The following is a 15603-nucleotide window of genomic DNA, read 5'->3' on the forward strand; positions in this document are numbered from 1 at the left end:
GGAGAAGTTCGATGTGGGGAGTGGCTTCTAATTTTCTCAGTGATAGGGGTGTGCATGTGAAGGGTGCTTAAGCCACAGTTTACCTCCCTGAGCACTATTCTCCTCTCCAGTTAGCTCCAATGACAGAAGTGGCTTCAGATGACTGGAAAAGTGGTGCCTAAGCTGTGCAAAAAGCTCTAGTGTGGAAACATCCCATCTAATAAAAATGATGATTGATGGAGTAAAGGTAGATAGAAAAACAGGTATGTGGATTTACTATTGTGTTTTAATGCACAGTTGGGGAATTTCAGGCCCAGGGCCCAAATGTGGCCTTCAAGGCTGCTATGTTTGACCCTTGAAAGTTTCTCCAGGCCATAGCCCTCACTGGCCCTGAACCACACCCTGAGTGTTTTCACCTGGATGAAAACTCTGATAATGCCCCTTCCTTAACTGGATGGAAGACATGGAGACATGTGTCGAATGTGTGTAGAAACTAGCCTTCTGTTCAAAGGAAACATTTATATTCATTGCTCCACTTCTGTTTCCTCTTCCCTCCACCCCTAATCTTCTCCAAAGGTTTTCCCTACCCTCTAGAGCTGATTATAAGGGTTTACAGGGCAGAGGAGATGGGGGAAAGTTCTGTTCTGCTAGCATGCATCTTTTCAGCTAGTGGAACAGGACCATCAGGACCAAACCCTGTATCTGTATTGGCTTTGGAATTGTTTTTATTGTTGACGTGTTTGTTGATGTTTTTACTGTTAATCGCTTTGGGATGTCTTGTGGGAAATGATTTATACATGAATGAAATCAATCAATAAAATTATTTTCTGAGAAATGTTAGCCAAGCGCTAACTTCTACCCATGTTATTTCTCTTTCCGCAGAATCTGAAAAAAAATCTGGAGCCTAGCATAGCTTAGTCAGTAGAGCATGAGACTCTTAATCTCAGGGCCATGGGTTCAAGCCCCATGCTGGGCAAAAGATTCCTGCATTGCCAGGGGTTGGACTAGATGACCCTTGTGGTCCCTTCCGACTGTGCTTCCATGATTCTCATGCATGTAACAAACTAAAGACAACCCTCAATGAAGCCAAAGGAAGCATGGTGCTGGCAGAGTTCTGAAGATCCAGCCCAGCTTTTGAGCCTGCCTGTGCCAAAGGTGACACATGTCTGTTTTGTAATGGGGGCAGATACATGAATGTAGCCATTTACCTCCATCAACAGAATATCCTTTGAACTCTGTGTTTGAACCTTCGGGTGCTGGACTTTCACTGCAACGGTCCTCCCATCGTGTAGCACAGCCTTGTGGACTTGGGCCAGGGATGCCGCCCCCAATGGAGCATCTTCAAAACTTATAAACAACTCATTAATCTGCAAGGGGAAGAAAGAAGGGAAGCTGTCAGCCTCCTAAGAAACAGCCCGCAGGTATGCTTCGGATGCAGAGAGACATTAATTACCATAGACAGACGGAGAGCCCTGACAGCCTGGGGACTGCAACCCAAGCTTCCTGTTCTCTCAGTATATTTCAGCCAGAAAAGGTGTGTGCCTTTTCAATAGGCAAGCTCCTCAGCAAAAGTGGGAAGTCAGTCTGGGTACGGTTGTCAGCTTTTTGCTCTGGCAGTGCTCCTGCACTTTCAGCAGCTGCATGCCAGGGAAAAAATGATAGTAGGCGAAGTTTTTCCTGTCACAGCAGCTCCATAATGGGGTAAGCTGTAACTACTGAATTCCTTCCTGGCAGGTAGCAGGTAAAACCACAGGGAATGATTTAACAGGCAGAAGCTACACGGCATTTAGAGCTATGTGAAGAGGTCCACAAAAGTTACGGAAGAGCGGAAGCCCCATGCCTTCTAGCCTCTTGTTAGGCTAGCGAAAGAAAAGAAAGGCTTCTACGAAGGAGGCTGGCAATGGAGGAACAGAGCACGCCATCTCTCTTCTGACAGCCCTCTGCACTTCCGTGCTGTTTGTGAGGAAGGGGGGTCTCCTTTCTTCACAGCCAGCACAAAGCCCAAGCCAGCTTCTTGGAGAAGCTCAGCAGTGGAGCATGAACTTTGCATGCAGAAAGATCCTGGTTCAATCCTCAGCATCTCCAAGTAAAAGTGGGAATCTTCTGAGTCTGAAACCCTGTAGAGCCACTGCTAGTCAAGGTAGGCAGTACAGAGGAGGGAGACCACAGGTATGATTTGATATATGGCAACTTCCTAATTACTATAATTTATTATATAATAATTCTACCTTTCCTCCAGGGAACTTATGGTGACATAAAGGTAAAGGTACACCTGCCCGTATGGGCCAGTCGTGTCCGACTCTAGGGTTGTGCGCCCATCTCACTCTATAAGCCGGGGGCCAGCGCTGTCCAGAGACACTTCCGGGTCACGTGGCTAGCGTGACAAAGCTGCTCTGGCGAGCCGGCACCAGTGCAGCACACAGAAACGCCGTTTACCTTCCCGCTATAAAGCGGTACCTATTTATCTACTTGCACTTTGATGTGCTTTCGAACTGCTAGGTGGGCAGGAGCTGGGACTGAATGACGGGAGCTCACCCCACTGTGGGGATTCGAACCGCCGACCATACGATCGGCAAGTCCTAGGCACTGAGATTTTACCCACAGCGCCGCCACCCCAATTTTGTCTCTGCAACAACCCTGTGAAGTAGATGGGGCTGAGGCATTGACTGGCCCAAGTCCACCCAGTGAGCGTTATGGCTGAGTGGGGGGTCTGAACCCTTGTCTCCCCCTGTCTAACACTTTAACCACTACACCACACTGGCTCTCATCTCATCATGGCTGCAACTGACTTGGTACAAGGCACCTTCTGATTTTCCTCCAAGCCAATGTTCCTCAAACTTGGGGCTCCAGCTGCTGTTGGACTACAAGTCCCATCATCCCTATCCACTGGTCCTACTAGCTAGGGATGATGGGAGTTGTAGTCCAAAAGCAGCTGGGGGCCAAGCTTTGAGAAACACTGCGTGTAAGCTGACAGAGAAGGGGATCTGTTTCTCCCCCACTACCCCTCTGGCCCGCATAGAATTCCTGACCACCTGTGGCTACCAGGCGAACTGTTAAATACAAGGCTGCATAGGAAGGAAGCAAAACTGGGTCAGATAAAGCTCGCAGGTATGAAATGAGGCTTATCAGACACCGGTGGGGTTCCAATGCAGAAGCTGCCTTTCAGAAATATTATTGTATAGCTGGGGAAACCTTCCAGGGTTGCCTCCCCTCCACAAGCCCAACCCAATGTTAAAGCAAAATTGGCCAATAGAGTTGGCTTAGAAGAAGACCGCCTTCTCCCTGCTTACACAATACACAAATCTCACCAGGGCCAGCAGTCAAGGAACACATAATTTATGCAGAAATGGGGAAAAAAGAAAACAAATGGAATGCTGGTGCATTTTTATATCCCACTTTTTTACACAGTAATTAAAGACGGGAGCTGCGGCAAGCCGGCAATTAAATATGAATAAAACACTTTTAAGCAGAGCCTACATGCAAAGCATTCAACAGAAATCTTTTGTGTTGATGAAGCTGCGGGGGGGAGGGGAGAGAGAAACACCATCTCTGAAGGAGGCCTACATGCCTACATGCACCTGCTGACAGCGACTTTCCCTCCCCTCACACACCGCTGCCTCTCTTTCCCCATCGCCCCCACCCCCACCCCTGCTTCTTTTACAATAACTATTACCAGCAACAAACTGGCACATTTGCAGCAATTAGATTCAAACGGAGTCTCAACCGCCTCCAGTAATTCACAGGCAAGGCGCCTTTTATTTATTTATTTTATTCCTCCGGCGGCAAAATCAATTAAGTAGAACAACCACATTTGAAAACGACTAGTTATGTGTTTTTTAATTACAGCAGATCCATGATTCAAACCTTTTGACATTCTTGCCTTCAGAAAGGAATTTCTTTCCCCTCAAACAGTTTACTTGATGTTGTTTCTTCTTCTTTTTCACTTTCAGATTTATTCATTTCCTCACCAACACCGCCAAAGCAAATGATTGATTCTGCAGAGAGTCAGATCGTGGCTTGAGGGAACTACTCACGTGGGCTGGGTGCTGTTTGGGCGGGTAAAAGCCGCAAGTGACTTTTACCTGAACCCGAAACCCCTACACTTGAGTAAAGGGTCCTGCCTCAAATGTAAAACAGAGAGTATTCCACACATTTGTTGTCACACTGGGCTGTATCCAATGTTAGTCCTACTCAGAGTAGACACTTTGGATGATATCCAGCTAAGTTCTACTCATAGACCACTGAAATTAATGAACCTAAGTTAGTCATGCACGTTAATGTCAATGGGTCTACTCTAGCACTGGATACAACCCAGTGAAATGAACGGACCTGCCTAACTTAGGTATATCAATTTCAGCGGGTTTACTATGAGTAGAAATTAGTTGGCTACAACCCAACACTTGGGTACAACACTCTGAAAATCTCATCTTGCTTCCTTTTCTTTTTAAACTAAGCCTCTAGCCCATAGGTTTACAGAGGTGAATTTGAAAAGCATACAGGCTGTAATGAAGTAAAACAAGATGGTGAACAGAGCATCCACCGGGCATGGATAAATGGAATATAGGTGCTTCCATGGCTTCTTCTACCTCCCCATAACTCCTAAATTATTTTTCGCACCATAGGGCGCACCGGACCATAGGGCGCACCCAGTTTTTAGGGGGGGAAATCAAGGAAAAAAATATTTCCCCCCCCCAGCCCCAAAGAGCAGCGTACAGGCTGCACACAACCTCTCCCTGCCAGAGGGGTTGCACGCAGCTATGGAAGAAGGCAAGGCAGCGAGCGGGATGGATCCCGCTCGCTGTTTTGGCTTCCCCTTTAGCCCCGTGCAGCCTCTCCTTGCCGGAGGGGTTGCGCGCGGCTATGGAAGAAGGCAAGGCAGCGAGCGGGATGGATCCCGCTCGCTGCTTTGGCTTCCCCTTTAGCCCCGTGCAGCCTCTCCTTGCCGGGAGACGCTGCACAGGGCTAAAGAAGCCATAGCCCCGTGCAGCCTCTCCTTGCCGGAGGGGTTGCGCGCAGCTATGGAAGAAGCCTGCATTCGCTCCATAGGACGCACACACATTTCCCCTCAATTTTTGGAGGGGAAAAACTGCGTCCAATAGAGCGAAAAATACGGTACTCAATTTGCATAGGGCATTCAGCACACACAGAAATCTTTTTGAACATCTGTACTACCAGAGAACACTAGCTGCCTCCACTGTGCCTTCTCTTCAATATTACTTTGGCACAACAGCTTCCATTTTGTCTGGAAGTGATGAGTGGAGAGATCTAGCAAGCTAAGGCCAGATGAAGTTTCCCGCCAAAACCCTCCATTACAATTGCTGGTGCTCAATCTTCTTCCAGTTCCTAATCTAATCATAGCAATACATTGGCCTCGTTTACATTCACTTTAAACCAAAGTTAAACATATGGACTAGAGGTGAAAGCAGAGCATGCTGGGCTAAAATCACAGGTGCTTTAGTCCTTCCTGCTCCTGCTGTGAACTAAGCCGGGACAGCCATTAGGTGGGGTGAAGCCATGGCCTCAGGCAGCGGATGTCCCTGAGGTGGGGCCCCAGAGGCGTCTCCACCTGCCCTGCCACCTCCACCACCAGCAGAAAAGCAGCACCAGTATCACAGAGTGTGCAATATCTCACCTGAAACCGGTGAGGTCTCACCTGAAACTGATGCCAATGCTGGCATCACTTCTCCACTGGCAGCAGAGGCAGCAGGCAGGGTGGCACAGGCAGTGGCTTCAAGTGGCAAAACAGGACATGCCACCCTTGTCACACCTGAGCTTGGGTTTATTTCTCTCCAAACAAACCATGAGCTGTTACCACTATTTGTCCTTGGCTTAAAACATGTTGCTTGTTTGAGGCAAACAAACCACAAGCCCAGGTTTGGACATAATGTCATGGTTTGCCTCAGCATTACGTGTAAACGGAGCCAGTAGTGACTACTTCACTACAGTGATAGACCATAAGGAAAGTAAGCATAGGAAAGTAAGGAAAGGAAAGAGCTCAGGCACCAAACAGGATTGGTGGAGTCTCCAGGAACTGAAGAATGGTGGGGAAGGAGAAGATATAGAAGCTACATGAACAGGTGTGCTGCTGAGATAACACAGCAGTGTGAGCTGCAAGACCCCAGCAGAGCAAATCATTCTCTCTCACTCTCATATACTGTCTATATATTCCAACACTCCCCAGTGCACCAGCTTCATAATGTGGGCCACTGCTTTTTTCTTTGCCACAGTATGGGATTCCTTCTATATCCTCACCCTCACCCCCATTTCTGCAATGCAGAAGTGCTTGAGATAGCCTGGAAAGCATGGTCTCAAACTCTTTAAAACTGTATCTTGCACCACCGGAAGCCACAGCTCCAACACAACAGGGAGGAGGAGGAATGTATAAAGTCCACCTCCCACTAAATCAGGGGCAATGCTTCTGCCCTGTGACACAGAGCCTGAGACCCTGGAGAGCGGCTGATGAATGGAGTAGACAATATTGGGCTACATCAGGAGTGTGGGGGCTCAGATCTGGTCCTCGAAGCCTCTTTATTCAGCCTGCAGGATTCTCCCCAGGCCACACCAGTCAGTACCTCCTGTTCTACACCTTGCTTGAGTGCTTTTGCCTGGCTGGAATATGCGCTATATGGAATATGTGGTAACACCTCTTGGTAGCCTGGATGGAACATGGAGTGAAGGATGCAAACTTTTGACTTCTGCATGGCCGGAATGTAATCTACTGTCACATGCTCCACTTACTTCTGCCCCTGGACCACCACTGGCATGCAGCTCTTGTAAGGTTGCCAATGGCAGTATGTGAGCCTCGGGCTGAAAATGATTCCCCACCCCCTGGGCTTGATGGACAAATACTGTAAGATGCTAGAAAGCAGCTCCCTCTATTACTACACCAGGTCTCAGGGAGCTTCTGGTGTTTCATAAAATCCTCCCGTGGAGGAACACTGCCAGAATGTACCGACCCTGACCCTATTCCAAACTATATATTGTACTCAGCACTTGAAATTAAAGATTTATTATTCCACGGGCTTTTGCAAGACCTAGGCTTGTTGTGGCAGCAAATGTCAAGCTACAGCCACTCTAAACTTTAAACCTGGGCAGTAAATGAAATCCTCTAGTTCCCCCATCAATTTGTGCATTCTGTGCTCAGAAATCAAGTGTTGCATTGTTACCCTAGGAGTTATTAAGACAGCAGAAGTTGAAAGATTAGATTTATCGCAGCCGATAGTGGATTATGAAGAATAATTCATCATACGTCAGAACAAACAGGCCACAATTTATAGAAGCCGGGCTGAGCCTGTGAAATCTGATTGGACTTCTTCTTGACTAATGAATGCAGAGCTTAATTGATGAGACCCTAACTTGGCTGTCAAAAGTGCATATCTATTAGGTATTTTAAAATAATAATTTTCTAACATGTGGGTGATACAGCTGCTTCTCACCCCAAACTGAGACGCTGTACAGAACGTCTCTCTAAATAACAGCCCAGCTGGATGAGACAAATACCATTTAGTTCAATATCCTGTTCTCAGGGTGGACAAGTCAGAAGCCTATGGGCAACCCTTAAGTAGGGACTGAGTACAATAGCACTTTCTCTGCTTGTGATTCCTGGAAAATGGTATACAGAGGCATACTCTGACACCCTGGTACCTTCATTGCTTGTGACCAGGATACCTGAAAGGTTATCTGACCCCTTAAATAACAAACTGATCACTGCATGCTGGAGTGAGGGCCTTCTGCAGAAACAATCTTATCAGGAGGTCCGTTCTGCCCAATGTAGAAATCGGGCCTTGTGTGTTTGGGGGCCTATCCTTTGTGATGTCCTTCCCTTGAATACTAGACAGGCATTCTGTTTTCTTTCCAACACCTATTGAAGACCTTCCTCCTTCAGCAAGCCTTTTAAGCTGAGATCTTTCCCACTCTGTATCTGTACTGGGATAGTTCTTAACATGTTTTTATTGCTTTGTCTCTTGCTGTTTACCGACCTGGGCTCTTTTCTAAATTTAATATATAAAATTAATGAATTATGGTCTGACGAGAACCCGCTCGCCATCCGTAAATAATCAGTCTCGCACCAAGATGGGTTGCAGAAATCTCTGGCCGCAGCTCTCTCTAGAAGCTGCTGCTGCCCCAACCTTTATTGTGAGTCCGAGAAAAGATACAAATTCAAGGAGAGAGCTTTGCCTCAGTCAGCAGATAAAAGACAATACAATACATTCGTCTCATGTTCTCACACCAGACCACGCAGTTGATCATGTTATACTACATGGACCAATCATTGGATGGCATGAGCTCTCCACGCGCTGCTCATGCTTCCAAGCAATGCTTTCTACTATGAAATCATCCTTGCAATAATGAACTATTGCCCATGCTCTTATGGACAAATGACCATATTCCCACAATGGTCAGTAATGATTAGAGCTAAAATAGACATTAAATGGGCACACCTTTGACCTTTTACAGTAAAAGCCTGTTGAATTAACACCTGCTGTGGTGCAGTGAACTACCTGCAAGACACACCTCACTCATCTACACTGAATTCCTAGTCAGATATGGCTACCAGGCTACTGCTTAAATACAAGGCTCCCTAGTAACTGTGCATAACAGCAAACAAAAGAAGAGAAACTTCAAACTAGGGCTGGATAGATTGTCTTGAAACTGTGTTGGCAATGCCTGAAAAAATCTCAAGAGGTCAGAAGACAGCCTGTTTTTCTGGTGGTCAGAAGGCAGGACTTTTGTGGTCTGCATAACCCCCTCATTGTTGTGCTGAGCAGAAGCAGAATAAAACTGCAAAACAAATAAAGGTATGCATATTTTCTGTACTTGTATCATTTATAAATTTAACTTTTTGTGATAAAAAATGATTCTTTTTTTTTAACGATCAAAGACTACACAGTCTTGCTTTCCACTTAACACAGCTTTGGCATACAACATACTGCTGGCCGTTACCCTGTTTTGTTTTGATCCCCCCCCCCTACAAATTGATGCTTCGGGGAACATGCTCTTTATTCCATCTCAATTTACTCTTGCTTATCATCTGTGCTCAGGCAAACACACAGAATAACCTTGATTAAGGCCAGATACTTAATAAAATGCAAAGCTAGCAATAAAAATCAGTAATCCTGGGCTGATAACAATGCCCTAATGTGTTGATGCCATGAGGGAAGAGGTAGGAGAGGGGAGCAGCAGTGATACCTAGCTGGAGTGCACATACAGCATGTATACCATGCTACTCTAAAAAGACTGTCCTGAATACTAATCATAGCTCACCCATTAGACTGTTGGGAAAATCCAGACAAATAAACCAACATTGTGTCATGCTACCTTATCATCTATTAAGGCCTGTTTACTTTACTATCTCTCCAGATACTGAATTTCTCCACAATTCAACATTATGTCTCCTTTACTTCTGAGAGGCTTACAGTGGTGACATTTTTTAAAAATTGTGATGATTACAGCTTAATATAAAACAATACAAAATTACGGGTGAACCACATGCATTATTAATTTTAATTTAGCTTGTCTGTGTCATTTTCGAACATTTGAGGCCCTAGGGCGGTATTCAACTATGTTTTACGCAGAGTAGGCCCTATGAGATCAATGAAAATAACTAAAAGAGGGCCATTAATTTCAATGTGTTTACTCCGAGCAACACCTAGTTGAATACCACCCATAGCTTTTAGCAGGAAAACTGTCACGCATCCTGGGAAGACACAGGTAAATACATTTTCTCATGGCAACTGTATGGCAACGCTTAGAATTCTGCCCACATGGGCAGCAAAAATTAATGCACAGGCAATAGCCTTCACCTGGGAAAATTTAAGGCGGATCAGTGCTTGCTGCAGGGTCTGCTCATTTGCACTGTAGAATCTTGAAACCCTACTGAGATGCCATGTGGATCCACCCAGAAGTATGAGGTGGTTAGTGTAGATCCTCTCTTCTTCCAGCAGGCCGCTACCAATCCATGCAGGCAGTGCTTTTTTATTTTTAAAAAAATGTTTAAGGGTACTCTCATTTTCCGACTCATTGAAATACTGCCCCTCAATGAGGCCAAACTTAGATTCACAAAATGTTTAGGGGTATGCGTACCACTGCATCCCCCCAGAAAAAAGCACTACATGCAGGTCCTAAACAGGAGTGAGGAGCAGAAAATAATAATTTTGAAATAAATCCTGATGAGATTGTTAAAGGAGGAGGAGGAGGAGAAGAGATTGGATTTGATATCTGGCTTTATCACTACCCTAAGGAGTCTCAAAGTGGCTAACATTCTCCTTTCCCTTCCTCCCCCACAACAAACACTCTGTGAGGTGAGTGAGGCTGAGAGAGACTGAGAAGTGTGACTAGCCCAAGGTCACCCAGCAGCTACATGTGGAGGAGCAGGGAATCGAACCCGGTTCACCAGAATACAAGTCCACCACTCTTAACCACTACACCACACTGGCTCCCCAAATAAAAGAGAAAATTATAAATACCTGACAGATGTACTGAGATACAACAAAACTCCTTATTGTTGGGAATATCCTGAAGGTGTATTAATTAATAATGCACGCAGTTCACCCGCAATTTTGAATGGACCAGTGACAATGATGGAATTCCAGCAAGCAATCTCACCGGCAAAAATTGGGAAGGCACCCAGACCTGTTGGTCTATCAGCAATATATTATAAGAAGTTACGAGATTACCTAATACAACTATTAAAAGATATTATGAATATGACTTTAAATACAGGTGAGTTGCCAGAATCATGGAAGAATGTGTATATAACTTTAAGTCCTAAACAAGATAGAGATCCTGAGCGGCTCAAAAATTATCAACCTATATCTTTGTTGAATAACGATTATAAACTTTTTGCAGATATATTAACAAACAGGCTGAAATGGTATTAAAATAGGTAATTCATTATGACCAGGCCAGATTCTTGCCAAGAAGACAAATAAAGGACAATATTAGGAATATAATCAATAGAATATTTACAAGTGAGAAATGAAAAATAAGCAGCCTTAATGTTTTTAGGCGCAGAGAAAGCATTTGACAATGTTTCCTGGGATTTTATGTTTAAAGTTTTGGAATATATGATCTGTGAAGACACTTTTATAAAAGGAGTCAAAGCAATATATATACTGAACAGTCAGCTAAACCGATAGTAAACAATGTCCTGACTGAGAATTGCAAAATAACTAACAGAACGAGACAAGGCTGCCCATTGTCACCCTTGTTGTTTATATTAGTTTTAGAAGTACTGGCACAAAGAATAAGATGTAATCAAGAAATTAAAGGTATGAGTGGGACAGAGGCAATAGAAACTAAAAGCATTTGCAGATGACGTGGTGATATCTGTTGAAGAACCAACAGAGTCAATCTCGAAAGTATTACAAGAGATAAAAAAAATTGGAGATGTAGCAGGTGTTAAGATTAATAAAGACAAAACCAAACTCTTGATAAAAAATATGAATGATAAGAGTAAAAATAATTTACAAGATGTGTCAGGTTGAAAGATTGAAAGAAAGATTAAGTATCTAGGTGTATGGTTAACAGCAAATAATATAAAGATAATTTTTTAAAAACCTGGGAAGATATCAAAAGAAATTTGCAAACTTTCACTGTTAGGTAGAGTTTTGACTATAAAAATGAATGTTTTACCAAGAATGTTATTTTTGTTTCAATCACTTCCAGTGATTGGCAAAACAGATTGTTTCAATGCATGGCAAAAAGATATCTCTAAATATATCTGGCAAGGTGTAAAACTGAGAATAAAATATAAAATATTGATAGATGCAAAAGAGAGAGGTTTCTCCCTATCGGATATGAGATTATATTATGAAGCATCTTGTCTTTGTTGGTTGAAGGAATGGATGAAATTGGAGAATCCACATATCTGACATTTAGAAGGACATGATAATATTTTTGGTTGGCTCGCCTATTTGTGGTATGAAAAGGTGAAAGTACACAAAGGATTTACCAATCATATAATGGGGGGGGGAATGTATAGAGTATGGGATAAATATAAAGAAATTATTGGAGACAAAAATACCACTTTGGCTCTCACTGCTGGAAGCCATAGCGGTAAAGAAAAAGAATATGATGGAATGTTGGACAACTTATAGAAATTTATTAAAACAGGAGGGAGGCGAGTTTAAATTAAAATAATTTAAGGACTTATCAAGAAAGTTAACATGATGGATACAATATCATCATTAGAATGAAGCCTTTAAGAGAGATAGGAAACGAGGGTTTGGGGAACAAATATCATAATTGGAGAGAGATCTGTTGGAATGTAAGGTTAAAGTGCTGTCTAAAATGTATATTACTGGAATGAGAGACAAAGGATGAGCAGTTAAAATCTTCAGTGATGCACTGGGCAATAGATATTGCTTATAATGTATATGTGGAAGCATGGGAACGATTTTGGAATATGGATATAAAATTTACAGCACGTTACGGTTTAAGAGAAAATTATGTGAAAATATTATATAGATGATATATAACACCAAATAAATTCCTCAGTATTCCATGTATAAAAAACCTGGTGACCTGTGATATCACCAATGCCCTTCTGACTCTGCCTTTGCCAAAAGTCAAGGCATTTTTAGATCCGGGGTGGGGGGTAGGTCCCCCCCCCATGTCAAGTCTGTCTCTGCCTAATTTGCTCTTCTGTCTCCAGCTGTCTCCCACCTGAACTGAGCAATGCTCATTAAATCCACTGTCTTCTCTCTCTTTGGAGAAATATTATCTTATGCACTTCTTGCGCTAGCCTGTCAGGATGGAGTTGTGTCTGCCAATCTCAAAGATAGATTGGAACTGTAGCTCTTTCAGAAGGTGCAGTTTCACAGCAGCAGCAATTAAAACAAATGTGCTGTAAAAGTAAGAGCAAGCAGTCTCTCTTTTAATTTCTGAAGCAAGATTCTAGCCTTGATTTCCTGATTGCCAGTGGGAAATGGGACATGATCTCCAATGTTGGCCATACTCAGAGCAGACCTACTGAAATACATAGACCTACTCTGAGAATGACTTACCTGACTATTTATTACTTACCTGATTATTTGCCACTCCAACAAATAATCTCTTTTATACCACAAAGGGAGAAGGAAATGAACACAACCTTACACCAGGTGTGGGGACTATTAAGCTGTCTGGATGTTAATGAACCAAAAGACCCATTATTCCTGGCCAATGACCATAGCTACTAAGCTGATGGCAGCTGTAGTTCAGCAATGTCTGTTCCTCACTCCGAACTTACACTTTATTTGCACTTTCTACCAAAGCAAGAACTTCAGCAGAACCATGTGTTTTGTTACCCAAATGTTGCAGAACTATCCAGTCTTCAGCTCTCTGTGATCTTTCTGCCATGCAGGGCTTTTTTTCCAGCTGGAACTCACCAGAACTCAGTTCCGGCACTTCTCAGGTAGGCACTATTGCCATTATAAGAGAAAAAGAGTGAGTTCTTGCACCTCTTTTTCTAGAAAAATAGCACTGCAATGCCATGTATATTATACATTCTTTGTATTTTCGTCATTTAAGAAACTATATTTTCTTAATAGAAACTATTTTTATATAGTTTCTGAGGTATGTTTTTTATGTACTTTTGTTGTAAACAGCTTTGATAGAGTTTAGGATATAGCTATATATGTACACGTACACACACACACACCTACCTCTGCCTGAGATCCTGGAAAGCCACTGCCAGCCAGAGCAAACAATATTAGGCTAGATGTACAGTATGACATGGAATTAAGCAGCTTCCTATGTTGCTATTAGTAGAGATGGGGGAGAAAGTCAGTTTGCACTTTCTGAAACAAGATGAAAACCAAAATATAGCCATACTTTAAAATTTACACTTTTCTGAATTTTGCAATGCAGTTCAAATTTTAAAATGCATTCCAAAAAAACCCTCTAATATCATTATTATTAATTAAATTTATAGGGAAAAGTTTGTGTAAAAATGCACATACGTAAAATTCACACCAAAAATGCATTATATATGGGGAAATTGCTTTTGCAAAAATGTGCATATTAATCAAAACGCCATATAAAAATGGGTTAATTAGGAGAAAGTCACAGTAAAATGCTACTGAATTTTCATGAGGTTTTTTTTTTTTTTTTTTACTAAAAATTGCTACTACTAAAGAAATGTGGAGACCTGAATTTAAGACTGGAAAAATGATAAACAGAGAAGCGAAACTAACAGATCTGTCTAGTAAGGGAATATTCAGTCATTTCCTCACTAGTAGTAAGAAATGGTATACTCTAGCAACAGATACAATACATGGGCTCTCTGCTCATTTGTTTCTGCTATCAGTCAACAGAAATGAATGATGTATCAACAGGGCTGTCTTACCCATAGGCGCTAGGGGTGCAGGGCACCTGGGCGCTGGGCTCTCAGGGCACCAGGCCAAGAGTCTGGGGCCCGAGAGTTGAGTCCAGAGAATAGCCCGCCCATTGGAGCGCCACGGCGGGCTCGTCTACTGCGGGCGGCTCTGCGCCGCAAGTTCAGGGGCAACTGAGCCAGCGAGAGACTGAGACGGCTGGCTGGCTCTGCCCTCCTGCGTTCCTGGGACTGGGCAACCTGGGAGGGGGGACACCGGGCAGATCTTTGCACCCCGGCACCACATATGCTTATGACAGCCCTGCGTATCAAAACTAGCAATAGCCATGCATGTAAGAAGCAATGCAGAAAATCATCAGACCTAAGGATCAGCATTCAAGTCACTGGGCAAGGTAGAAGGAAATAATTTTTATTCCTTACATTTGTAACACAGCCTGCTGCAGGCTGCCGCAGAGTTACACTTGGATAGGTCAGTTTCACAAAAGCATGAATAATCACCATATGTGTTATAACTGAATTACTAAAAACATAGTCTTCCACAGCTCCATTAAACTACCTCTATCAAAAAGTACTGCACTTTGAAGCGAGAAGAGCTGGTAGGAAAGACCAGTCCTCTGATGTTTGAACCGTGATCACTCATTCCCAAAACCAGGCCACCACCTATTATTATAAGAGAGTGGGGTACAGGGACTCTCCTTATTCTCCTTTCCCCATGCCACACACATTTTCAGAACATGTCCCCAGCTCTACCACATACTTTTTAAGATGTGGTGGCCAGAACTATACACTGTATTCCAAGGGAAGCTGCAACCACAGATTTGAATAAAGGCATTATGATATCGGCAGTTTTATTTTCAGTCCATCAGAGCAGCTTGTGTTAATTAATCTTACTTAGGTGTGTGCCAATAAGCTAAATAAACACTGCATGTAGGGCTTCTTTTTAAAACCTGTTTATTGAAACTGTTGCTTTAGGGGTTCGATCCAGAGTTCCCAGGAGCAGAACTCTGCTCACAGGGTGCTGGTGCTGCAGGAAGCGGATATCTGCCTGCTCATCCCAACCCCTGCAGTGAGCTCTCCTTGACAGTGTGAAAATTAGACCCACTGGATCTCAGCCCCTTCCAGGAACAGAGCAAGCCCTTTTGTTCACAGAATCTGCATCCAGTTCAACAAGTGGTCCCCAACTAAATGGTTAGGCTAGTGCAACAAATTTTAGCCGTGCAATGTACAGTTGTACGTCGGCTCCCGAACACCTCAGCTCCCGAACATTTCGGCTCCCAGACAATTGAAAACTGGGAGTGTGTGTTCCG

General features: G+C 43.5%; 1 protein-coding gene across 5 annotated transcripts in view; it reads right to left on the bottom strand.

Annotated features, from left to right (window-relative positions):
- ADCK1 (aarF domain containing kinase 1) overlaps window positions 1–15603 on the bottom strand; it is a 105364-nt gene that overhangs the window by 28900 nt on the left and 60861 nt on the right. For all 5 annotated transcript variants that reach the window (XM_081862447.1, XM_081862444.1, XM_081862445.1 and 2 more), the window contains one exon: window positions 1188–1346. In XM_081862447.1, coding sequence (XP_081718573.1) covers window positions 1188–1346 — 159 coding nt within the window. The remainder of the gene's footprint in view (window positions 1–1187; window positions 1347–15603) is intronic.

This window comes from Podarcis erhardii, assembly GCF_964252035.2.
Source record: "Podarcis erhardii genome assembly, chromosome: 1".
In the NCBI taxonomy this organism is placed as follows: Eukaryota; Metazoa; Chordata; class Lepidosauria; order Squamata; family Lacertidae; genus Podarcis; species Podarcis erhardii.